The following is a 27,212-nucleotide window of genomic DNA, read 5'->3' on the forward strand; positions in this document are numbered from 1 at the left end:
AGTCATGCCTGAGCATATCTTTTGCACAATTTTGCTTAATCTTATCATCTCAGCTACCTCTGTTTATCTTGAATTTATGTTACAAAGACAGAATTTTGTTCTTTATATAATTGCCTATTACACCAACTAGTATCCTGGGCTTTTTGTTTGTTGTTTGCAAGGTTAAGTCAAGCCAAGCCACAAATAAGGGTTCTGTGGAATCCATCGTTAGGGAACGGAAAGCAATTAATTGTGCAAAATATGCTTGAAAAAAATGACTATGTATTGGTCATATCTTATCATTGTACATAATTGTAATTTTTTGTTTAAAATATCCATCTACAGTGTATAGGGCAATCAAGCTACAGTAATTTAAAACGGAGCTTATGATCCTAATGTCAATGTCTCTACATTATAAATCTCACCAGTTTTGCTGAAATTGTATCAAGTACCACTTTGGCGATTGCTTGCAGGAAGAATCAATAAAAATCCACGTAATAGGAAGGTACAACTTGTCTCAAAGCAGGTAGGGGGACCTTACTTTTCCCCACATTTTGTCACTGGATACAGTTTCTTGCAGGGCCGATCCTTCATTTATGCTTACCATGTAAAAGCTGTGCAAGGGCTTTCTTACATCTCAGGAAAAATTGTTTTAACCATAGATATTGTGAGTCTGTCAGTCTCTGTAATATCAGCCATCAAAGTTTACCAGAGTTCAGCAGCCCTGCAGTAGCTTTCATGGAATTAATTGGAATACTATTTCACTTCCACTGGCTATGCAATTATGCCCTGAATTGCAACAAAACATTCCAAAATCATGCAATGAATAAGCATATTTCTCAAATAGCACAGTGACTGACTTATGCTATATACTATCCAAATAGTCCGAGCCATAATACCGAATGTAGCAAAATAAGGTGGGCTAAATTGTCTTCTTGTCCCAATTTAAGAAAAAACCCACTAGATTCTCAGCTGATATAAATCAATGATGCTACACTGGATTGACAACAGTGGAAGATCTGGCCTATATAGTGGAGTTAATCCTAATTTACACAGGTGTAAATGAAGTCACATATCTCTTGTCTTTTAGAAAGTACGATATGACAGGAGCAAGCTGAAAGTAGATTGATTTAAAGGAGAAAGGAAAATCCACGCAAAGCAAGCTGGTGTCAGTGATATTTTAGAAAATAAAACTGCAGTTTCACAAGATATAAAGACCATCAACTGGGTTATGAGTTAGATTTTAGACTCTAACCTCAGAAAACTAAGTTCTTGTGGTATAAATAGCATCTCAGCTGGCTGATCAAGTTACTCTTCACCCTTTCTGAGTACTACTGTGGAAAAAGACAGCCAAATGATGACACTCAGTGATACCAGGCGGTTGTATAGACTGTATCACAGAATTTGTTACCAGGTATGAATAATATCACATTGTCCAGAACTGGAGATTAATATTTTGGGACTCCAGGAATAAGTATTTGTTATCTTGCATGTGATACGGAGATCTCAGAACAGGCAAAGGGTCTGGGGCTGAAAGAATGTAATCGATGCTAAATTTAATTTCCGAGTCAGATTTTCCTAGGGAGGAGTTGTTTAGGCTCTGTCTGTTGGAGGTGTTGTTCGGAAAGAACCCATGAGGCTCCAAGGGTCTGGGGCCAGATTCGGTTGGCTCGCCTTTACTTTCACAACAGGAGATGCGGTATAAACCAGAATCCATAGAAGACGATTCAGGGGACGAAGGATCTTTCCCTCCACTTGGCCTCTGCTCTTTGTGTTCCCTTTTCATGTTCCTTCTTCTCCGTCTCCGCCTGTAATTCCCATTTTCAAAAAGATCCAGCATGGATTCACATCCAGATGCAAAGCTCCAATAGTTTCCTTTCCCCTTCTCATTCCCTTCTGTTCTGGGAACCTGCATTCATTTAAAGGCAGTTCAGTATTTGTATGTGTTACAGATGCTGCTGCTTAACATCTGTGTTCATTTACATTCAAGAATGGTGTAAACATACATGACAAGCCATTTAAGCCTATTCTCTTTCATTGTAGGCAAAATCCAGCCTCTTCAATTTGCTTTATATTAACATAAATCAGAAAGGAACATACACATTACCTTTTCAAATGGCAGCTTGTAGGCTGCAGAGAGATTTACAATTATTTGTAGCTGAATTGTTTCGCTTCCCCTCTTTTCCAACAGTTCTTTGGGAGACTATTCCTACATAAAGAGATTTTCAGTTGCACACAGCATGGATGCAAATATACAGTTACTGAGCTTACCTTTACAAAACAATTGTTAAGTGATAAGTTATGTCGGATGGAGTTCTGCCAGGCTCTTTGATTTGATCTGTAGTAAGGAAATTTCTTCATTATAAAATCATAGATGCCAGACAAGGTCACTTTGTTTGAAGGACTTTGCTGGATGGCCATTGCAATTAAGGCAATGTAGCTGAAAAAGGAAAACTCAGTGTTACGCCATTGTCTTGTATGTGTATATTTTATAACTAGGATCTACCTCTGTCTCTCTCACTCACTCATACATAGATGTGTGTATGATACTTAGAAAATTAGAAAATTCCTCCTTGTCCTACATTTTGGTTGGGTCCATCCTTGACCTGAGATGGCTCTTACAGATATCAACCAGCCTGCTCAGAATCCTTTTGCTTAATCTAAGAGCAAGATCCCTATTTAACACTCATTGATCCATACAGCATGATACACAGACATTGCTTACAGACAATTGAAATCCAGTCAGGCTGTTTGTCCTTTCACTCAGCAGGCAATGCTTAGATTTAAAAAAACACCAAAATCTCAAACCGCTCAAGGAAAGTTTCCCTAAACTATTATGCTCCAGTGAAAAGTACCATACTGTGGGACTCCATCGTTCCACTGCCTCCTATAACTTCAGGGCTGGAGAGTTCAGCACCTTGGCTAATTAGAGGGACACTGGATGTTATCTTTCTCCAGACCTATTCATGAACCCACATGGTGCATCTTTGTTCAATTGTGGGGACATCCACATTTATTTCCTTAGTGAGCACCTTACAAATCTGATTAATTTCCCTCAGTGTCCCTAGAAAGTTCGGAAGAGGACAGCTGAAATCTGATGATACAAAGGAGTCCAGGACATTAAAGCCAGAAGTTTCACTTTCCCCAAAGTGAAGAGGTGAGGGAAGAAGGAGGAGTGGTGGGATGGAAGAAAAAAATACTTATTTCAAGGGGGAAAAAGAAATTCCTCCCCTCAGTTCTCTGTGCCTTGCGGAAACTACCTGGAAGGATACGTTTGCTGGTTACCAAGGGGGAATTCCCATTATCTGACAGTGCAGACAATTTCCCTGGAGAGAGGAAGACTTTGAAAACTTAACCTTACCTGTATGCTGGTCTGGTGAATTTTTTCTCTTCATCAGAACTACAGGTTGGATAGTCATCCCCATCATAATTAAAACAGTTATAGGGGTACTGTGTATTATCAAACATCTTCCTGCTCTTGGTTCAGCTCCTGTGGAGTGAGAGAGATGGAATGATGTTTCTCTCTCTCTGTGCCTGGGCTCCCTCCTCCCTTTATCCCTCCCCTCTGCCTCATTCTCTCTCTCGCTGCGCACAAACACACACACGCACACTTCCTCAGTGTTGGGGTGGAGATTGTTTTTGTAATTCTTCAGTCCCAGACAGCCAGTCTGTTAAGATATTCCTTTTGTCAGTGGTGGTGTTGCATCCAATCTGCTTATAGGAAAGGCAGCTAATAACTGATTAAATTGGTGAGTTCTCCCATGAACCTTTGAACTTGGGTGTGTACTGCCAGTAGCTCTGGCTCTCTGGGTGGTCTGTGCTGGAGAAGGGCCAGCCGTTTTGCCATCTTTACATACACAATGTGACAAAAGCAAACAACATGATGTTAATGAATCATGCTTCAAGGTTTGTTCTTGTAAATTAAACTTTGAGAACAAAGTTTCTCCACTCTCCCCTGTTTTTCCCCCCTGCTCCCTTCTCCGCTCAGCAGGGTGGCTTTTTATTTATTTGTTTATTTTTAGAACCCGACATACAATAAATGGACATTCCAGTCAATAATGCATGCTGGCCCTGATCTGTAATCTATAATAGACATAAATTATATTTCCATGACTAAAGGAAAATGTGTACATTCAAAGAGAGCAGAACAGAGGAAACGGAGGGACTACTGTCAAGCAGGAAAGTAAAAGGAAAATAGCTGTAGGCAGAAGAGCTGCCTGTGTGGGCTTTGATCTGGAGGATGAATTAGACTAATAGCGCTGTGTGTTGGCATCCAATACAGTAACCATTTAATAGTATTTCAATGCTTTGGAGTGTTTTCCAACGAGTGACGTAAACCAAAGACATGACACAACGTTCCAGGGGGACTAAAAAGGTGGATGCCACATGATGATCACATGGATTTGAAGACGGCTATTTCCCCAAGAACTAGCTCTAGGAGGAGATGCGCATTGGAAGGGAAAAAGCAAATTGGTGTGCTGACAGTTACCTGGATGGAAATATAAAAGCAGAACTGCTAGCATTACCGTTCAATGCAACTTTATTTTCTAGTGCATCTTTCGTATGAACTACATCCCCAAAGCCCTTACTGAGTGAAAGAATATGTTTAGGGTGAAATTCACTCAAGTGACAAGGAGAGACTTAGAGTGAAGTTTAAGCAATGTGTGGGATTTTGCCCAAGCACTGAAATGAACTTTACATTCATGGAATTAAACAATAAGCAGAAACTGACTTCTCATAAGAGTATCAAGATTTACAGACCAGAGAGGTAAATATTGAGAGGTAAAATCATCATCTTTCTTGGTTATATATAACGACATGTAATAGCAGAGGGAGGGAGAAAATATGAAGCAGAAACAAAGGAGTACAGAGATGTTTTCAGAGGAGACATGAGAATGAGCCAGAGCAATTATGTAGAATCTGGAACACACTTACCCCAAATTACAATAACAATCAGCATATGCATGAGATGTGGATTCCAAAAAGTCCCTTTAAGCAAAGGCCCAGATCCTACTGCCATAGGGGTCAGTGGGACTTTTGCTGTTGAGTTAAACTGGAGCAGAATCAAGCACAAAGAAGATAGCAGATATAAGGCCTGATTTTCATTTACACTCTCTTCCAGAAGGGTGAAAAGAGGCATTAGTGTCAAAGAGAGTCAGGGCCATTAATTTCAGTGGGTTTTCTCTTACAAGTGAGGCAAGAAGGATTTAAGGCACCAGTAAATCCCCAGATCAATTTTTAGTAGCAATTCTTCTCTTCTAATATAAGTTACCTCAGTGAAATTCCATTCACGCTGATGATTTTTGACAATGTAAAAGAGAAGAGAGTCTGGTCACTGGGTTCCAATTTTGTATTTTCTGTTAGTAAGTGTTTACATTTGAATAAGTTTCTAATTATGAAAACAGCCTTAATTAAAAAAAGAGTTAAAACATAATCTATTTTAATCAAAAGGCTACTACTCATATAGGTAATGTTTGCTAGAAAAGAATTAAGGAAAAGTAATAAAACTTGATTAGTCTGATAACATTAGGAGCGCTTTTTATTTGCTATGGTTTACCACTGTGCCCGTGGGGCTGATGGTCTGTATGTATGGCTGGGGCGATTATTAGGAAACTGTTTGAAGGCAATAGGTAACTTGTCCAAGAAAAGGGATTTTATCTACTATAGAAGAGTAAAGCCTCAGGTTGTGTCTTCATGCTTGCTTTCTGTGTTACTTGCATGTTTGCTTTCTTTTACTATTTCATCTTTGAATATGTGTTTTTTCTATTAAATAACCTTTTTATTTATTTTTACTCATGCAGGTCTCTGGAGTGCAACCGTGTAGAGTGTGTGTACTAAGGGGGGGGTTAGGGGGGTGCTGGTTTCATGCCTTTGGGGGTGATGAACCAAAGGTGAAAAATCTGAGTGTCTAGTAATTAAGAACTTGGGGAGGACAGATTTGGGGAGACTTGGGACCAGAAGTGCTGATGATATCACCCTGCAGGGAGTAACGAAGCTGGTGGAAGTCAGAGTGAGACTGTGCTCATGAGCAAGATACTGGTGTCAGGGATCTGAACCAAAGGTGCAGCATGGAAGCCTCCAGGGTGACAGGGCAGGTAGTGATACAAACCCTTATCAGTCTGGATAAACCCCGAAATGTCACAGTGCCTAAACATGGACTTGGCAGCCTAACTCTAGGAAACCATTTTTAAAACCTTGATGACGGATGACCCAGAATAATAGATGGCTCAGATTTGGAAAGGGGCCTTTCCCCTCTAGAATGCCAATTTGAAACCAGTCCAGTCAGTAGTGACTGAAAAGTCATTACCATTAATTGGTTGTTTGGGACACCTTACATTCAAAGAATGGGTGGTTTCAGTCCATTTTGCAGAGGCCCATAATAAGAACCAGCATAGTTGGCATCTTTGATAATCTCAGGAGCGAGAACAAAGAGAAAGAAGAAAGAACTACCTTTTCACTTCCAGATGTGGTCAGAATTAGGACATGTTGGCCAGGCATGTGGAGAAACTTATATTGCTGCTGTCTCTTCTGTATCTACTCTGTGGACAAGTATTATTATTATTTATTATTTACTGAGAGCCAACAGTGGGATAGATGACTTCAGTCTCTGGGGTGGCAAATTGCACCCAGTTTAAATTCACTCAATATATAAGAACAAAGCAATCAATTTTTGAGTCCTAGAAGAGCAAAAAGCAGCATAAATTAAATCTAGTAAACTTCCTTTTGAAATCCAAATATGTCAAAATAGTTGAATATTTTTCAACAGTATTTGAAGGTCCTACATGCTAAATTTCACTCCTGGGTTAACATTTATGGCTCAATTAAAAATCCTGGAAAATAATGTTTACAAAAGAAATGTTGACAGACCCCTAAATATGCCATAGCAGAGTTAGCAGGTGCCATGATTATTGTGGCAAAACATGTTAACAATAGTTTTGTCTTAGCAGCTGTACAGTCATGATAGTTTTACTAAAGTAACTATAACTCATTTAAGGCATTATCATTATCATATTTTAATAGGCTGTTTTTTTCATAAGTTGTATATTTCCAGAATGCAATGCTGTAAACCATTTGATTTGAGACAGTAAATAGGTGATAAAAATGTTGTGTCAGATTTGCTTATTTTTTTAAACTGACATTAAAAATGATTTGAAATTTGTTATAGTTATTGACACAGGTTGAGGAAGTTATGTCTGAAACAGATCCTTCATAAAGTCAAAGAGTGTTGCTTTTGGTAACTGTTGCAACATATCAGAATAGAAACAGGTACCACTATTTGAAGATTACACAGGCAGTTCTTGGTCTATTCGTTGGGAGAGATTGTGACTTTAGACATAGTCCTGAAAAAGGGGAGATGTGTAAATTGTACCACCAGGAGGCACTGGGAATCAGACACACATCTCTGACTCAAAATTCTTATCCTGCTTCCTCCTTGCTCCTGGAGGTGGGGCAGGTAGAAATTTATGGTGTAATCAAAAGCCTGTTGAAGCCAATGGAAAGATCCTCAGTAACTACAATACTTGGAGTCAGGTCTTCTCTGATGACTGTGGTCTATTACCAATAGTACCTTACTTTTCCCTCTTTGCTGTCTGTACAACTCTGCCCACTCAGTAGGACGGGTGGAGCCAAGGATCTGCTAGTCCTTGTCCATTTCTCTCCCTCTCCCCAGCTTTGGTGAGGGGAATGGACAGATATAAGGGGAGATTTCTCTCCTCTGTGTGGGCATGTAGCCAGAGTCACATTCTAGCCCATTGTAAATATCTTAAGAAAATAATGCCAATGATATTTTGAAAAGGATAGAGAGAGAACAGTCTCATGTTGTGGAGACCTCCTCGTTCTCTGTTTTTGTGTATTGCCTCCAACTTTTTTACGATCTGAATAATACTGCACAGCATCTCTCATTTTCTGACATTTATGGGCAGATCCGCCTCTGGGAGTTAACTGAAGTAAATGGAGCTGCACCCATTTACGCTATCTGAGGGATCTGGCCTCTGACATGCAGCTTATGGGCTGATCATGATGTAGGAATGCCGGGGTGTTTTACCACATCTCCTTTGTTATCTGGTTCATTGTTTTCTGTCAGCAACTAACTTTTAGTTCTGTGCTTTGTTTTGTGTGGAACCTCACTGAACTGAAATGTGGATCCTTGATATTCTGTGGAGTTGGCTCAGGTTTTTCTAATTAAACGTGCCTTGCTCTCGTCACCATTTTGTACATAGTCTTCTGATCTAGAGCAACAAAGGGTAATCAGAAATGCATTGAGTTTTCCACAATGTTATTATCCTGCTTCCTTCCCATGGAGTCGCTCTTCAGAGGCTCAAATCCCTCCACCTACTATAGATGCTGAAGTACCCTGACAGAAAGGAGTTACAACAGGGGAATGGGCAGGACAGTAGGAGCTCATAAAGGGGTATCTGCAGATCTGCAGCACCTGCACACTGCGGAACACAGCTCCTCTGTGGCTTCTGGTGGGGCTGCATGCAGCAACTTTACTAGGGCTGTCTGAGGATAGCATCAGAGGAACTGCCACTATGCTGATCATCATCCTTTTCTCCTATGGAATTATGGACTCAAAGACTGTGGAGGCTTCTCTAGCCCTTAGGCTGGGCTAGGATTTGTGACACTGTGTCTAAGTTACAGAGACGGGCTGTAGTTTTACTATATTAGTTTTCTCAAGATTTTGAGAGCACCCAATGAAAATTCCTGGGAGACTTCCAGATCCTTTCCAACCCACAAATCTCACTCTCCTCCCCCATCACAAATCCCTCCTACTTCTTCTCTAAGGCCTTGGCTCTTTCCACTAACAGGCCAAGACAGCACAGCAGACACTGCAGTCCACTTTACATTTGGGACTGCCCTCCCTCCCCAACAATTAAGGGAGTGGAGCATCTCAACTTTGCAGGCAGCCGAGTATTATTTTATAACCACCAAAATCCAGCTATGCTCATATTTACCTGCACCCCAGTTGTTTCATGTGTCACAGGAGATCAGAGGGCTGGTGAAGGATAGGGCTTCTAAAGGGCAAATGTGTCTGTGCAGCATATTTTTTCCCTCTGAGCAGGGCAGTACCATCTCTGCAATATCAAATTGTTTTGCAGGGCCAATAGCTTTCTCACTTAACTATCCTGTAGGCTTCATTAGGGTTGTGGATAGTCCTATCCATCCAACTGTCATCAGCCACTGGTGAGGATTCCAGCCCAGAGATGTAACCGAGGGTTGGGGTGAGTTCTCTATCACTGGCAATTTGTAAATCATGACTGAATGTTTTCCTAAAAAATCTGCTCTAGTTCAAACAGGAATTATTTCAGGGAACTCTCCGACCTATGTTATGTAGGAGAATAGGTGACCACACTGGACTTCTGGTCTTTGAATCTATGCATGTGATCAATTTCTCCATTTTTTTTCCAGGGCAAGATTTTGTCCAGGCTGGACATCCTGAGAACCCCCAATGCAGAACGGAAGTTTTATGATCAGAGCTTGATGTCTCAAATTCTTTAGTTTTCTAGGGACCAATGGGAGGAAGATTCAGAATTCACTGGTGTGTTATTTGGGTGTAGCCCCATTACCAATGATATGGGATCAAACCACTTTGACTCTGTGGGTTTATGGAATGAAAATGTGGTAGATCTGGGAAGGGCTGCACAAAAAGCATGGGTGCTGCCTTACTGGCATTTCTCCTTCCCCAGCTCCAACTCTGTGAAAACTCCTTGAAACTTTGGATGCATGAGTGGGGACGGGGTGGATGTGTAGGTAGAGGATTAGAAGAGTTATTTGGATATAGACCTTTACTATTACAGTGTTTGTTTTCTAAACTAAACACAGCTAATGACTTGGACCAAGAAACTAGTTCCAGATGCTAACTGCCTCAGTCTGCATTAAAATTGGCATCACACAATTAGGCACCGATTACTTATTAAGTTAAGTTATTTTGCTGAGAGGATTAATCCAAAGAAAGAACTAACAGTTTGGATAACACTTGTGCACAATTTTTCATGCATTGTTAATTGCAGAAACTGGCACAAATTGTGCAGTTCTTTCTCTTTAAGCCCGATTAATTCTTGTTGAATATAAGAGTAGGATTTGACCCAGTGCTGTGCTTTATGTAACCAGCATCAATGTGGAGTAACACCACTGAAGTCACTGGGGTGGATTCCCCACTGCTCTAAAGACCATTTACAACACTCATGTGGCATAAAGTGGGTGTAGCGGGAATACCTGCTGTGTAATGGGGCTCCCCCACTGTCATAGAACTAACTGACAGAGCAACCCTACCAGCTCCATTCCCCCACCCCAGCATTTAGGAGTTTCTGGGACCAGTTTCAGGGGGGGAGAGGGTGTGGCCAGAGTGCGCTGTGCTCCTGCCATTTGCTGCTTCTCATGGTCCTAAGGCTGATCTAAGTGACATTGGAGGACTGAACTGGCCCCCAAACACAGTGTGCATGAAGGTGACTTAACACTGCCCCTCCTCCCCAATCTGCTCCTCTACCCAGCACAGCAACAGGCTCATAATCAGGGCCATTTAATGTGCCCTGGAGTTTCACTGTTGTAAGTGGGAGCATCATAGACCAATGGTTCTCAAACTTTTGTCCTGGTGACCCCTTTCACGTAGCAGGCCTTTGAGTGCAACCCCCCTTATGAATTAAAAACACTTTAAAATATATTTAACACCATTATAAATGCTGGAGGCAAATCAGGTTATGGGGTGGAGGCTGACAACTTGTGACCCCAATGTAATAACCTCATGACCCCCCAAGGAGTCCTGACCCCAAGTTTGAGAACCCCTGTTATAGATGATCAGATCTACATCCTTCCTCTGCCTCATCAGCTGCAAGGCAATCAGGCACAGTGTGGCTGATGGCTCTTGGGCTCCACCCAGACCCAGCCTGCCTCTTTTCCTTGCAGCCACACATCTGCATTCCAGCCCTCGGCCTGCCTTTCTCCCAAGTAAGTTAAATTCCCAGGCCTGCTGGGTGTTGCCTCTTTTGCACTGTAGGGGACGGGCTGGCAGCCAACGTTTGACTGTTTGAAGACCTGCAGCTCTCTGCCTTGCATCTGCCCAAACTGTAACTAACTTGTCCATTACAAAGGCATCATACATTCATCCCATGGAATACTTAAAATAGGCTTGTGTGTCTAACCCTGAGGTCAAGGCCACCACCCAGACCATTTGCTGATATGCACCAACTGGGTATGCACGTTCAGAACACACCCTGCCAGCTTCTTGGAAAGGGCTAGATGCATCTCTAACGCAGCAGTATTTTGTTGCAGGGCTCCCTCTGTGCCAATTCACATATGAGATGGATGTTAGGTTACTGTAGCTCAAGCTAAGTTTGTGCTTTTTGCTTTGGAAGTCCCTGGTTCAATCCCCAAGGGGTCAGTCAAGATGGCAACTTTCACATACCCTTCTTCTGCTTGCACCCCAACTGCGTGCTCACACAAAGAGATTCACCTGAGGGAAATTTTGGCTGCCAGTGAGCCCAAAATATATAAGATAGGATGAGAAGAGAAACATAGTGAGGACATGACACCAGCCAAAGAGGAAAGGGGAACATTTTGGTTTCCTTTTTTCAGTGTTGAGTGGGCAGGCCCCTATATTGAGGGGAGGGATAGCTCAGTGGTTTGAGAATTGGCTGAGCATTAGCCCACTAAACCCCCCATTGTGAGTTCAATCCTTAAGGGGACCATTTAGGGATGTGGGGCAAATATCTGCCAGGGGTTTGGACTAGATGACCTCCTGAGGTCCCTTACAACTCTCACATTCTATGATCAGTGACTTCAGTCACCTACCCTCACAGGCACAAAAAGTTCCTTTTTTGGTCCACAGAATTCCCTGCAACCTCCCTTCTAGTGACTTCCACACAGACCCTTCCTTGGCTGCTTCCTAGCCCTCAGTTTGGCTAGTATGGAGGATTGTCTCCATGCTGATCCCCCTTGACTGTGCTACAGGCCTGCCTTTTAGCCTACAGTCCTGTCCCCTGGCCTCCCTTGTATCCACTCTTTCCTATTTCCCCGCAGAGCAGGCTGCAGCATGATCATGTAATCCTCCTGAGTACTACAAGTTCCAGAATGCCTGCCCACAAAGGAGCTAAATGTAGAACAGGCCACAGCAACCCTTAAAATGGACAGACTGTTACATCAACTGAACAGCTATCAGAGGGTAGTAACTTTTAGCCATTGCCAACCAGCATAGACGCCAACTCTGTGGGTGCTCCGGGGATGGAGCACCCACAGGAAAAAATTAGTGGGTGCTCTGCAGCCAAGCTCCTCCCGCTCCACCTCTTCCTCCTCCTTTCCCACTCCCACAAGCACGCCGCATCCCAGCTCCTCCATCTACCTCCCAGTGCTTCCCCCTGGCTCCCACCAAACAGCTGTTTGGTGGCATGCTGGGACAGAGAGGGGAGGAGCGGGAACATGGCATGCTCAGAGGAGGAGGCGGAGCAGGGGCAGGGATTTGGGGAAAGAGTTGGAATAGGGCAGGGAGGGGGCAGAGTTGGGGTGGGGACTTTGGAGCAGGAGTGGGAAGAGGTGGGCCAGGGCGGAGACGCATGGAAGGGGTGGAGTGCGGGCAGGGAGGGGGGCAGAAGGCAGAGGTGTCAAGCATGATGGGGAAAGCAGGGAAGTTGGCACCTATACCAACCAGGGTGGTTTGAGGAGAAGTGATCCGCTATCCCAGAGCCCATCTCCATTGCCCTGTAAATCTGATTTGCTGTATTTGTCTTGAAAAAGATAACTTGTTGAAGTTTTCTTCATTTTGGACAGGTTTCCTTTGTTGGTAATTGTATCAACTGTAGCACTCGGTTTGCTTCCAGAATAAACACTTGGGGGCTGGTATGTCAGGAACACCTCATTAAATTCTCCCATGCCAGACACTTCAGCCCTTCTTCTGTGCCACTGAATTAGAATAATCACTTACAGATAATCATTTATCATCCTTCAGGTATTTGACCATTTATCAAACGAAAGTGATTCACAACAGAGAACTCTCTGTTAACTTTGCATTTTGAGGCTGGTGCTGATGGTTCCTTGAAAAAGTTTACGCTCTCTGCTTGCGTAGCCTCTCTTTTCATCTTGTGAAATGATTAGTGGGTTTCTGAAGAAAAATATGATTTAGTCTCTGCTTCCTGCAGCGTGTTCCCGTCATTAATTTGACTGTCATTCAGGAATATGGGTGAGGACGTGTGTTCCATTTAGTGACTGGGAGAAGATTTTAAAAGCTACAGAGGGCAGTTGGACATTCATTGCGAATGAATGGGAGCTGGCAGCCTAAGTCCCATTTTTGCTTTTGGAAACCTTGCCACCTAAGGCTTTATTGGGGGATCCAATAGATGGTGGGAATATGATTTGCAAATTTCCTCTTGATTAAGCACAGGTCTGTTAGTGTTAATGTATCTGATGTACTCCATGGTTCACAAGTCTTTAGCAAGGTCGTGGGCTATGGCTTATGTTTCTGTAATTGCAGTTGTACTTTATATGTGAGCTGGTTGAAAAATGGTGGGGGGAAATTGTAAACATTTTATTTAATTTCCACCTACTTTCTAATAAAAAAATTTCTCAAGATTTCAGAATGTGAAATTTTGTTTACCAGATGAAGTTTATAGTTCTGATACTTAGCTTTAGTTGGATTTTTTAAAATACCTGTTAGAAGCCAGATAGTTGGGATGAGGTACTACTTCTTTCCACTTACCCGTGGCATGACCTGTTCAGGCACTTCTTGGTAAGTTCTCACCACATTTCCTAATTTCAGAGTGGAAGATCTCTTTCTCATCCTTAGTGTCAAATTTGGTTGTGCTTTCTGTCCAACCTGCTTTTACAATGGTTCTGTAATGGTCAGGTTGGGGGCTTTTGGATGAGCTGGTTGCTTCGATAATATTTGTTAGGTTCTCTTGGGGTTAGTGAATTGTTTGTGAGCTGATCCTGGTTTTCTTCTAATGTCTCCATTTTTCACAAGAATTCACCTAACAGTTGAGAGCAGTAGTTTTCAAGGTTGTTCATGAACTGTTTGTAAAATGTTTACCATTATTTTGCATAGGAATGAGAAATGAGGAATAGCAGATATTGAATAAGGAATGATGCATTTCTGGAATAAATTTCTGGACAAATAATAATTTGGGAGACTTTACAGACTCATGGGCTCAGTGTTTGTATATCTACTCAAAACGTAACAAATATTATGATCCTTTTAACCCTTTTACCACAAAGAAAGTATTCATGGACCAGATTAGGTAAGATTTAGCTCCAACATTAGTGAATAGAGGCCACCCAGATGTACAATGTACAATAGTCTGTCCTTTTAAAGTTATTACACAGCTGCAACCTGAAAACTTCAGCATTGGTGGTGGAAGCAAAGTACTGCATGAGCTGTTACAGTGTGAAGCTGTATGGCTAGCAAAATAGTGTTTGTGCCCCATTTACTTCCTACACACTAGTACACAAGGCATGACCACTAGGCCACTAAGATGGTCCAACAATGTACAAACAAAAGACTTCTCAGAAAGGATGACAGGCAGCAGATAAATGCTTGGGGTTGTGATGCATATGTGGGTGGCTGAGAGAAGCAATGACAGGACCCAGGAAATAACAGCAATGTCTCTATATATAATTGCAAAATCTGACAGTAATAACAATTTCAAATAATCTTTGCCAGAGTTTGGTTTTCAGTGCTACAGAGCACAGGTTCTCTACTTGTGGGTTATGACCCAGAGAGAGCTCATGAACTGGTTTTAGGTGATTGTAACCACTCTCTTGTTCTTTATGGCTAAATGTGTGGGGGTCCTGAAACTTTTTTCTCTCGTAATATGGAGTCACAGTATGGATAAGGTTGGAACTACTGCTATAGAGTAATTTTAATCATCCCAGGCCTAGTCCTGAGGATTGTATTTGTCTTCAAAGGCACACATTACACCCTGCACTGTCCATTGATATTAAACTGAGTATAGTCCTGAATATTTCCCTCTATCTCTATAGCTTATAGAAATCAAAGGGCTTGGACCAAATACATACTGTGCTCATTGTAAGATCAGGAACAGGAAGCCCTGCTCTGCCAGCGCTGTTCCTTCCTATGCAACATCTGGATTATGAGACAAACCGAACATTCGCTCGCTGATTCTGCTGATTCTTGCAGCTCTGCAAGCAAATCAGTTTATCTCTGCACAAGTCAGAATTATTCACATACCAATTAGCTGTAGTGAAAGCAAGGAAATAGCCAGTTAAGCAGAAAATGAACCCTACCTCCTCCTGAAATCCTGCATAATTCAAAAGGGTTCTGGTTATATATTGTCCTGTCTACCTGAGCTTTCTGGCATAAATGAGTTGTTGGATTAAATTCACACACTTCTGTTTTAGGAGCTCAGATATGCCCAGTTGCATCCAAATTCTGCTTAGCACTAAAAGCCAAATTCTGCACTCAGACACATGGGGTTAATCCTGAACCCACTCTAATCAGTGGAGTCCCACCACTGTAAAACTGGCAAAGTGAGGTCAGAATCAGTCTCCACGTGAAGCTCTCATTATTGTCAATGGTTAGAACTTGGCCTTATTTATGTAGCTTACTTGCAAAATGCAGAAAGAAGCCTCTAACTGATTCTGGATTCCAGTTTGCTGAAGGCAGGTTACATTTCAGAGGCGGCATGTAATAGAAACAGTCTCGGAAATCACTCAGATGTGAGAGGTAAATGGGTAGTTATGAAGGATAAATATTGACTTTATGACAGAATTATGCTGTTCGCGAAGCAGGATTTGTTAGTAACATGGCTTAATACAGGCATACTGCACCGTCACTGGTTAGTATGTAATGTTCTGTTCTTCAGGAAAAAAAACAACAGAGTATGGAATGCCATAGAGCCTGCTTTTGTGCCCTGCTGAGCTGTTTTGCAACAGTTAAGCCTGGACAGAGAACATTTTCAGTCACCTTCTGTAATTCCTGCCACTGAAACTTGGCCCAAATCAGATACGAGGATCTGAACATCCTAGAATGACTGGGTTGCTTGACATTGGACCACGGATCTGAATTTTGACATGGCCTTTGTCTTGAGTGAGACTAAACAAAAACCTTGGAGCCAAATAACCCCAGATTTGGGGTGTTCAGAACCCAGACCTGGATCCAGTTTGTGTGGCTTATGCCCTTCCTTATCTCCTGTGAGTTTATCAGGGGAGACATTCCTTCTAAATAAGTCTCTGGTATCACATCTTGTTCTTCACTTGCTACAGGATGGCGAGCCGGAAATTTATTAAGAATGACTCTTTTCTCCTTCAGTGAGGCTCTAAGAGGGAAAATGTTCTTGATTAAATCTATATGTGTTTGGATATTTTTGGCTGTTGGAATCCATATCTGAAGTTTGCAGCTTGGCTCCATCCCTAATTTATTTCTTGTTGTAATGGATGATTTGGGAACACTGATTAGACAGGCCAAGGCTTCAGCATTATTTGAAGGCACAAAAGAGGTCCTGTCTACAATGCAAAACAGAAGCATGTTTTAACCATGTCAGGGTATGGCCGGTTGTAACCACAGGCCCCACACACAGTTATATTTGTGAGGTAGGAAGGATAGTCCAGTGTTTAGGACACTAATTTGGGAGCCACATACTCAGTTCCTTTTTCTGACAGAAGCTTTGGTGTGATCTTGGGAAAGTCATTCAGCCTCGAATCTCCATCTGTAAAATGGGGATAATAGCATGGCATAAGGCTGTTGTAATGATAAATCTATTAAAGATTGTGAGGTGCACAGATACTTCAATAAGGGGGGGCATATAAATACCTTGGATAGGTACGTAGATAGGCCCTTAGTTGAATTTGTATTGGCCTTTAGCAGTGATGTTTAGTTGAAATAAAATAACTGTGTTATTATTATTATAATAATACATCTGATTAGATTTAGAGCCTCATCAAATTTCCCCAGGACAGTGCAATTCTGCTCCCACCACTGTCCTGCACCTTAATAGCACAGTCTGGCATCATAATCACCTCAGCATTTACCTAGTAAAAGGAGATTATTATTCGGTGACAACATAATCTGCTAATTAGAATGTACAGTTCTTACGGATCTGCATGATTCTATTTCCATAATTCCAACTGAAAAGATGAGTATTCTGGCTCATGTTTTAAAAATAAGCTGCCTACTATATGCATGTTTCCAGTTGTTAGTGATAGGTGTCTCGCAGGTCATAGGTGCATGCACTTGTGTATGCACTTGCTTCAACTATATGCACAAGTTATATGCATGCATTTGCATATGCAATTAAACACAATTTGCATATGCAATGAGCAACAATGTTACAACTTTTGGAAGATGGTTCTGCTTTCTTTCAGGATGTCAATTACATTGTTTTTTTCCCTAGTCGTAGAGCTTTCCAGTGCAATGGTATATGGTATAATTTGATATAAAATGGCAATGAAAAGTAATGAAAAATGAAATGATGCTAGTTTAGAGTGTGAAAAAGGGGGCTGGCTGACAGATCCTGTGGCTGCAGTGATACCTGCCTGCAGTCTGCAGTAAGAAAGCAATTTGCAAATCATTCAATAGGCAGCATTTGAAATGTAAAATTGATTATCCGTGTTATATTTATTTAATGCGATGGGAAGGAGCAGAGCTGCCTAAACATGCCAAATAGCTGAAAGAAACAAAATACTCAATCCGGTTTGATGAGACTAACGCAATAGTGGCTAATGCAATAATCAGCGGCCTTGTAATTACATGAGGTCATTGACAGCATGTCATTTTCCAAGCATCAGTGTTGGATAGAATTCAGGACTTTGCAGGATTGCCTCTGTGCAGCACGCTTCTGTCACTGTGAAAATGTTCTGCAGCCTTCCCAACCATTAAGAGCTCTGGTATGCCCTTGGGGATGATGCAGAGGCGGCCCAGCCACCCAATGAGAGCTCCAGGAGGTGTGCCTGAAGCATGGACTGTGCCTCTTAGAGTTCCATGGACTGCAAAACCTGTGAAACCCTATGCAAATGTACAGTGGGTGCCTATGCCTTGGTGCTGGACCGGAAAGAAAAGCCCCAAAGCCCCATTCCTTCCTCACCCAGTTTGGCAATAGCAGCCCAGCCCTTGTCACTAGCACAGTTTGTGCTCAGAGGAGTGAAACAGCTAGAACTGACTGAGGAGGAATTGAGGTTGCTTATGCACTCTTTCCGCATTGCCTGTTGAGGTACACTCTTGCTGTTAATTGCCACGTGCCAAATCCTCTCCCACCCTCTTCCAGGTACAGAAGATCGTAAATGCTGTGTGGTTCATTCAGCTCCACAGAGACAGAGCGGGGAGACTGCACACCATGGAGGGTAACTTTGGGGGCAGTCTTGTGGCTCATTTCATGGTCTTTATTAGCAGCTGCGTTGGTGCTCTGTGGCCTGTTAAGGAAATGTTTCTTTGCATAAAGTCCATTTAATGTAGGCGCTGTGTGGTGGCCCAAGATTTGGCCCTGTGCGCAAAAGCCAGATTGCTTCTTTATTATTAGGCGAATTCCCATTTGGTGGTAGCAAAATGATTCCTCCTTGCAAACTACAGCTCCTCTTGCTGAGAACTCGGGTTAATACAGATCAACAATGTGTGGGATCACAAAATCAAACCAAACCAAACCTGTTCTTTGGAGCTGTACAACAGCTGCAGGCGAAACTTGCCAGAGCTTGCTCACTTTCCGAAATTTTGTTCCTCCAATAAGCCAAAGGAAGACGATGTTCTGATTGTAGGCTGGAATAATTACACTAAACTAAATCAGAAAAAGAGTTTCTGGTTTTATCTTTCCTGGGTGTGGCTCTGGAGTCTAGCTTCAAACCACTCCTCGATTGTCACCGATTTTGCTTGGGAGTTTTGCTTTGATTGAGAGCAGGCTGCTGCTCATCGTGATTACGGTGTGCTCCGACATTAGCAGAATCCCTTCAGTAATCAGACAGAACTTTGAGAAATAATTGGAGGGTTAAGGAATAGATGGCTATAGATAGATATTAACACCTGATGGTTGTGTCCCCTGTCATTCCTATCACCATTTTACCTGTATATTTTATCCTTCCCCCCCTCTCTGTTTTTTGCCCTTTGTCAGATCTTTGTGATAGGGCCCATCTCTTCCTAAAGCATGTTGTACTCTACCAAAACAGCCAGAAGGGAGAGGATTGTTCCTCACTGCTCCATCCAGATCCCCAGTGCTTAGCTTGGCTGCTTGGTCCTTGGTCTGGGAACTGGATTTGCCCATTTGGGTTCTAAACATTCTAAACATCCCAGCACTTGCAGTATTTTCCGATTCATAAGTGACCTCAGCTTCCTCCACGATTTCACAGTTCACCACCTATCCCTCAGCTGAAGAGCACATTTATTAATAAAGTAGCCCATGCTAATAGCCTAGTCATAAACTGATTAATAGTTTGGTTCATCAGTTGTCACACAGCAAACTGAGAAATGCTTCCCTGCTGACTTAAAGGTTGCTATTGAGCTAAATGTCAATATTAAATAAGTGAGCCCAAATATCTGCATGCAAGTGCTGGCTCCATTTTTGTCTGTTCAAATGCAATAATTAAGCTGAAAAGGTCTTGTTCTGGGTCATGTAGTTAAGATAGGTGTAAGATAAGCATGACCAGTTAAGAGATTGGCAAGGAAAGGGTTAAACCTCACCCTGCCCCACATGTAAGAAGGACCTCAATTGATTGGCCTAAGTAAAGGGGCTTCCAAGTAACATGGTTGGACTCTTTCCGCATTGCCTGTAAACGTCAAGGAGACTGGATCTTTCTAGAAACATAACTGGGGTGCTGTGCTGGGTGGGATGGTGGGAGGTTCTGGTTGCTGGAGTGGGTGGGGTTCGGCTGAAATGAACCTCATTTTAGATCTTTGCTTTGGACTTGATTGAAACAAGCCACTTGTTGACCTTGATTTTGGCCAGACATCCTTATTAGTAAAACCCACCAGGAAACTGTGTAAGCTTCAAGGTAAAAGTGCAGAACCCTTTCCTGCTTCAATCAGCTTGTCACTGATCTACAGAACAAAGACTTATCTGAAGTATATTCTGCATGAACAACAGTGCTGCTTGGTCCTTCTAGTGGGAATGTGTAGCTCTACCAATCAGGCAACATTTCTTGCTGTTAAAGGAAGCAGTTTCACCTAGTGGACGGGCACTGAATTAGAACTCAGTTTAATTCCTAGCTCCGCCCCAGGCTGACGGGTGACCTTGGGCAAGTTACTTTCCCTCTCTGTGCCTCATTTCCCCCTGTATTATTGTAAAATAGGAATAAAGATACTGACTGCTTTGTAAAACACTTTGAGCTATGAAAAGATGAGATAAGTCTTATAATTATTTATTATTAAAGCATCTCACTGAGACCAGAAACAATCTTCAAGCAGCAATATGAGCCACTGGTAGGAATAGATTTTTTTTTAAAGGAGGCTAGGCTGTTACAGGTCTATATGTAGAAGGTTCATGCTACTAGGTTATGCTTCTAGAGTAAAATGGCCTTTTAGTCAATGGAGAATCAGTGAACATAAGCTAGATGCGGATCCACACAGTACAGTGCAAACTCAGACAAGATTGATTTTTGCAACCAGTGTTTAAGGAAAAATTAAAAAGGATGAGTCCATTTTTAACACAATGTCCAAAATATGCAGGAGTGTGAGAAATATATTTCCTCGGACAAAAGTGTTTAACATGATCCAATGGTTGGAAGATGAAGCTCGACAAATTCAGGCTGGAAATAAGGTTGAGATTTTTAACAGCGAGGGTGATTGACCATTGGAACAATTAACGAAGCTTTGGGGTGGATTTGCCATCACTGGACATTTTAAAATCACAATTGGATTTTTTTTCTAAAATATCTGCTCTAGTTCGAACAGGAATAATTTCAGGGAAGTTCTCTGGCCTGTGTTATACAGGAAGTCAGACGAGATGAGCACAATTGTCCCATCTGGCCTTGGAATCTATGAAAAGTATGAGAAATGATCAAACACTTCATGTAAAAATGACAAGGAAAAACTGCAAGACGCAAGGAGAAAGGAAAGAGAGGGCAAGAAAACAGCATCCAATACAGAAGCTTGTCATTTAATCAGAAATGGACAATAATGACAAATGGACAGCAACCAATATTGTGAAGTCTTAACCCTGTGTGAGCCCTGGATGGAGTTTATGCCTTTGTACATTTTGGAAACACTTCCATAGCTGTCGTGCCAGTACAGTCTTCTGAATGTGCACATTGCTTTGAAGCTGAGGAATGCTCAGTAGCAGTACTGCTCCCAACGGAACAGGAAGAGAGTGACACTTTATAAATATCGGATTTTCGGTGTGTCCATACTTTCAAATCAGGTGCGGTAGAATCCAAATGATTCTTATCCTTTTTTAAACAGTAATTTATATGTATAGTGATACTAGTTCTGCACTCGGATTGTATGGAGGTAGGAGTCCTAAACAACTCAGATTTGAGAGAAAGTCATGCTATTCCTTTATTCTTCTCTAGATGGTGCACTCTGACTAAGAATTCAGTGGAAGCCTATGTATTACAAACATTAATGGGGGTGTGTGTAGAGAGAGAGAGTTTTTTATTTGCAGGGGTAGAAGGGCATATTGTTAGGAGCTGAGGATTGGAAATGCCATTATTTTGAAAACTTCCTAGTTAGAATGAGAGCCAGGTTCTGTATCTTTTGAGTGAACATTTCTTAAGACACAGTGCCCTAAACTGCATTAAATCTTGAACTATTTTGCATGCCCAAGATTTTCGCCTTGCGATTTTTTTTTCCTCCCAGAGTTTGAATGCTCAGAATTTTTCTGACAGTTTTAGAACCCTTCCACAGTGCAGGTTGGAAAATATCACAAATGTGAGGGAATTTTTTTGAGCAAAGCTGAGTCCAGCTTCCAGGTGAAAATAGCTTTTGAATCAAGTCATGCATAGATTTATATTTTCACCAGTTTTTGATGCAACCCCCTCACCCACTTTATATGTACTTAAAACAACATTTATCAGGCTGCAAAATTATAAAATGAAAAATGGCCAAATGGTCCATGGGAAGTCCTGCAAAACAAAACTTGTTCTTCGCAAAATTCTCATCAAGATTTGCATTCTGGTGTCAAAAGTAGGTTCCAACCTTTGCAGAGTTCCTTAAAGCCCATCAGCCACAGATTACTAGGTTCATTCATAGATCCCACTGGTCAGTCATATCAGGAATCATTCAGAGGTTGTTTCTAACTCACTTTTGGACTTGCAAATGCTGCTGTTCCAAATGCAACTGTCTGGCAATGAAGGTGAAACTGATGATGACTTGGAAAAATTGAGGCTGATGGTATTATTGAAAAGAAAAACCACAGACATCTCTGAAGAAAGAAGGGGAGAGAAAATGGCTGTGTAAGAGGCGATAGGTGGGATACATCAGAAATTTACTTTTCCATCTTGCTCATATAGTTTGAATTTAGTTGCTACTAAGCTCAGGTCTAGTACATTTTTAACTTCCCTCTTAAATGACATCTGTACTTTGGAAACATTGATATTTTTACATTGACTGTGATGATCCATTAGGAGACACTAGAGGGTAATATGTGCCCACCAGTATGATAAAGTTTAAGATTGCATACTTGACTGGGAAGTCATGAGATTTAGGTTTCATTCCTAGGTCTGCTGCACATTTTCTGTGCATCTTGGGGCAAGTCGCTTAACCTCTCTGTGCCTCAGTTTCCCCACCTATAATACTTACATACCTCATAGGGGTGCTGTACAGTTAAAATAGTTACCAGTGATCTGAGCTCCTTGGAGGAAATGTGGGATATTATCATGAGTTAAAATTAAAATTAAGTGGAAGTAAAGGGCCAGATCCTTGGCTTCAATGGATTTAAGCCTATTTACATCAGCTAATGATTCTGGCCTGACAAGTCTGCCTCAGGATACCTGGTGGAGCTCTGTTGCTAGGATATTATTAGTTTCAGATTCGAAAAACACTCTAATTCCTTGTAAATGATGATGATATGCCAAGCAAAAAGAAGTTCTTTTCTTACACTTCCGGTGACTTCAGCCTGGGCCTGTTAAACCTATCTCCATGCTGGAAGAGACATGGTGACAGGAGTTACTTCACCAAAGCAGCCGGGAGTCCCTTCAGTGCAGGGAATGCAGTAGCCAAACATATGATTGTTTTTGCAATAGACTATAGACTTCAATCTAGTGGTTTCAAAAATATGTTATCAGAAGTGAAAGGCTGCTTTTAAAAATGGATAAGCAGAGGCTCGCAGTGCTGCATGCCGTCATTCATAATTCATCCGTACTCATTTCCAAAAGAAGATTTGATATTTTTATAAGGTAAATGTATTTTAAATCCATTCTTTAGTTCGCAGTGAATATGTGAGTCTCTGAGCTTACCAGAAACAGGGGGGCTGGAAGGAGGGCAGACAGAGAGGGATTGATGAGCTTTTTGTAGATTAACCAAGGGTGGGCAAAATTTACCATGTTTGGCCCCATAATTTAGTTATATATTTTGCATCCCTACAGCAACTTTCCTCCAAGGATCCAGTGGCACATCAGTGGAGTGGGTGTGTGTTATTAATCTCATTGTATGGATTGACCAGGTGAGGAGGTAGTGGAGGGTGAGTGCATGGCCAGGCTATGCCTATGTCCTGACTGTTTCCCAGTAATGCAATAGCCCACATGTTCTCTTGAAGCCAAGATACAAGTTATGGCCAATCACAAAGTTGCTTCAACATGCACCCAGGGCTAAACTAGCCCCCAGCAGCTGCCTAGGATAGTGGCGGCACAAAATACAGCACTCTCAGTCCCTGCACCAGGCTCAGCTCTGAATAACTCCCTACAGAGTCTCGAGATAAGTTTTCCCTGCAGGGTTAAAGTGGCCTCTTACTTGGGTGTTGCCTCTAGCTGGACCTCCTCCCATATCGCACAAATCCCTCTCATTTGAGTTTACTAGTGTTTTCGACCCAGGCCTACTGGCCTGGCAAATCCTGTAGGCTAAAATCCATGTGAGCTTTCACTCATGCCAGTAACCTGCCCACTTTGTAGTGAGGACCGAAGTTACCTTGAGTGCTGATAGCCCTCCACTGTGTTTCGATGTGTGCCAAGAATAGACAAGTTCTCCCACAAATCACCTATGAAGGAATCATAGAGCAGTTCATCTTACTGAAGAACAAAAGAAAAACGGGATATGTCCCCCCCAAATCCTAGCTAGCAACACATGTAGGGAATTCAGCACCAATAAGGTGGCTGTAACTTGGGTAGCACTTTTCAGGAGGCTGCTCACACCCAGACTATGCTAAGCCGGGTGCCCAGATTAGCTGCTGATCACTCGAATGAACTCTGCAGTGAAGACATACCCTGATTTACCCAAGGCCACTTTCAGTAGCAGAGTCAGGAACAGGACTATAATCTAACCAGGACCTGGTCTCCACCTGGTGTGTTGTAAACATTATCACATCACACCACCCACCCAGCAGATCATCCACCTTGGGAAAGGAGTTCGAGTGGAAGTGTAGGGTCAACATGATGGGCAAGTGGCCAATCCTTTGCTGTCATCCAGGCCTTGGGGATCGGTTCTCAGAATGATAGTGTCTTTCTTGGGCAGTGTCATGAACCCTGCGATGATGCTTCCGTGCTGATCTCAGCACGTAGTTATCATCACGTCTGCTGAACTCAGCCCTTTAATGTGAAGTCTGTCTGATGGTGCAAACCACCTTGGATCAGATATGTTCCTATGATCCTTCAAACCATTCACCCAGCCCTAATTTTAGCCCTGCTTATCAATGTGAACTCTCTGTGTGTGTGTGGTGTGTGTGTGGGTGGGTGGGTGATGTTTACTCTTCAAGAAAGAGCCCCATTGTTTCAGGCCTCACATAATTAGTGGCAAAGTACTATTAGAGCACCTTCCCTGCACCTATTATACAGTCACAGTGTGAGGTGCAGCCATTAATCAGACAAACCGCTGGAGAGAACTACTAATCGAGAGAGATTTGAGTCCCTGAAGTTCCTTTTCTTTTTTCTCCCAGGTTTTAAATATATAATTAGTTCTATATCGTTGGCTCTCATTAGTACATCGGGAGTTTGTATTGTTTTACTTCTGTCCTGTGGGAGGCCTAGGGGTGTTTTATTATTTGTGTTCATTGTGTTTACAAGAGTTATGCACATAGGGTAAACCTTCATACACTCATGCAAGGCTATCTCAGCTTTGGGGTTTGCATTCCACTTCAGCTGGGTCCGGTGAAAAGGCGGTGGCTAATATTTCAAGGGGAGGCTGATTGAATGCCTCTTTACTCTCATTAGTGCCTAGACCTAAGGTGCCATGTAGAAGAGCAAAGAGTGAGTTCTCTTTCCCCCTTGTTCTCCTCCACTGGCTTACAGTCCCAGCCGCAATCAACCCTCTTCTCTCTGTTGGGGAGATAGGCCTGAACACATCTCAGCACAAATGAGGACAACTGAATGCACTGGGTATAAAAAAATCTGGTTCCAGTTCAATCTCTACACCAGAACTTGCTCGCTTTTTCTGCTCTGCTCATTTCCCCACCCACCCTTCAGCATTGTCTAGAGTTTAGCGATGAAAGCCAGCTTCATTCCATCGAAGGATCCAATGCTCTTGGCCTGTTTTCAAGCTTCAGGATATTTATATTTATTAATTGTTCTCCTGAAATCCTTCTGCCCTCACAGAAAACTCCAAGGAAAGAAACCTTTGATGGAGAGTAGAACATTTCAAAGGATGACATACCACCTCAAAAGCTGGCAGATAAATAGAAGATTGAATGTATTTGGGTTGGGAAGCTGTTTGTTTTCCTTTCAGATATCATCCAAGATAGTTCCCCCCACCATGCATTTTAAAGAGTCTGAATCCAGGCACGGGGCTCCTGTCTTTTTGACGTTAGATATTCCCTTTTGTTCTTTGGGCTCTGTTCAGATCTTGTGGGTCCTGCTAACCTTGGCTTTAATTAACTTTAATTTTCAGTGTCCAGTGTGACAACTCTTAACATTTACATCGTGCTTCTTAGTAGCAGAGTGCTGTCCAAGCACTAACTAATTATTTCTCCCAATTTCCCTGGTAGTCAGGTATTGCTAGTATAATGCCCATTGCACTGGTAAGCAAACTGAGGCAGAGAAGTTTCAAGTGACAAGGCCAGAGAAGGAGTAGGGGTGAGTGCTGGCATTAGAACTCATAGACGCATAGATTCCAAGGCCAGAAGGGAAACCTGTGATCACCTAGTCTGACTGCTGTATAGCACAAACCAGAGAACTTCCCCAAAATAATTCCTAGAGCAGATTTTTTAGATAAAACATTCAATCTTAATTTAAAAATTGTCAGCCATGGAGAAGCCAACACAACAAGTGGAAAATTGTTTCAATAGTTAATTGCTCTCACTATTAAAAATCTACGCCTTAATTTTAGTCTGAATTTGTCTAGCTTCAACTTCCAGCCGTTGGATCGTGTTATATCTTTCTCTGCTATATTGAAGAGCCTGTTATTAAATATTTGTTCCCCATGTAGGTACTTACAGACTGTAATCACCCCTTAATCATCTCTTTGTTAAGCTAAATAGATGGGGCTCCTTGAGTCTATCACCATAAAGCATATTTTCTAACCATTTAATTATTCTCACAACTCTTCTCTGAACCCTCTCCAATTTATCAATATCCTTCCTGAATTGTGAGCACCAGAACTGGAGACACAGTATGCCAGTGGCGGTCACACCTGTAAAATAACCTCTCCACTCCTACTCAAGATTCCCCTGTTCATGCATCCCAGGACCACATTAACTTTTTTGGCTGCAGAGTCACTCTGGAAGCTCATGTTCAGCTGATAATCCACCATGACCCCAAAAACTTGAAGGGTCCTGGCTCCTAGCCCATTGTTCAGTGATGCTCATTCCCAGTCAGTCTGGTTCCATTCAAGATACCAGCAAAAACTTTGATAATGGTCAATCACTTTTCAATATTGTTTGGGTTGGGGTCAGGGCCGGCTCCAGGGGTTTTGCCGCCCCAAGCAGCCAAAAAAAAGAAAAAGAAAAAGAAAAAGAAAAAGAAAAAGAAGCAGCGATGGCGATTGAGATCTGTGGCAATTCAGCGGGAGGTCCTTCGCTCCCAGCGGGAGTGAGGGACCTTCCGCCGAATTGCCGCCCAATACCTGAAAGTGCTGCCCCACTCTGGAGTGGCCGCCCCAAGCACCTGCTTGATAAGCTGGTGCCTGGAGCCGGCCCTGGTTGAGGTAAGCACATGGATTTCTAGCAAAGCCAAATCATTATCTGGCACATCATATACATCATATAGGAGACCCACATCAAAAGAGAGTTTTC

General features: G+C 42.3%; 1 protein-coding gene across 1 annotated transcript; it reads right to left on the reverse strand.

The window, feature by feature from the left end:
* Positions 1 to 1,360: 1,360 nt before the first annotated feature.
* Positions 1,361 to 3,447, reverse strand: FOXL3 (forkhead box L3). The gene is made up of 3 exons (XM_050968647.1): positions 3,341 to 3,447; positions 2,251 to 2,419; positions 1,361 to 1,888 (listed from the first exon to the last, which is right to left on the reverse strand). The coding sequence occupies exons 1-3, from the start codon at positions 3,445 to 3,447 to the stop codon at positions 1,406 to 1,408; spliced, it is 759 nt and encodes a 252-aa protein (XP_050824604.1). The 3' UTR covers positions 1,361 to 1,405.
* Between the last annotated feature and the right edge of the window lie 23,765 nt (positions 3,448 to 27,212).

The sequence above is a fragment of the Gopherus flavomarginatus genome, chromosome 9 (assembly GCF_025201925.1).
Source record: "Gopherus flavomarginatus isolate rGopFla2 chromosome 9, rGopFla2.mat.asm, whole genome shotgun sequence".
Lineage (NCBI taxonomy): Eukaryota > Metazoa > Chordata > Testudines > Testudinidae > Gopherus > Gopherus flavomarginatus.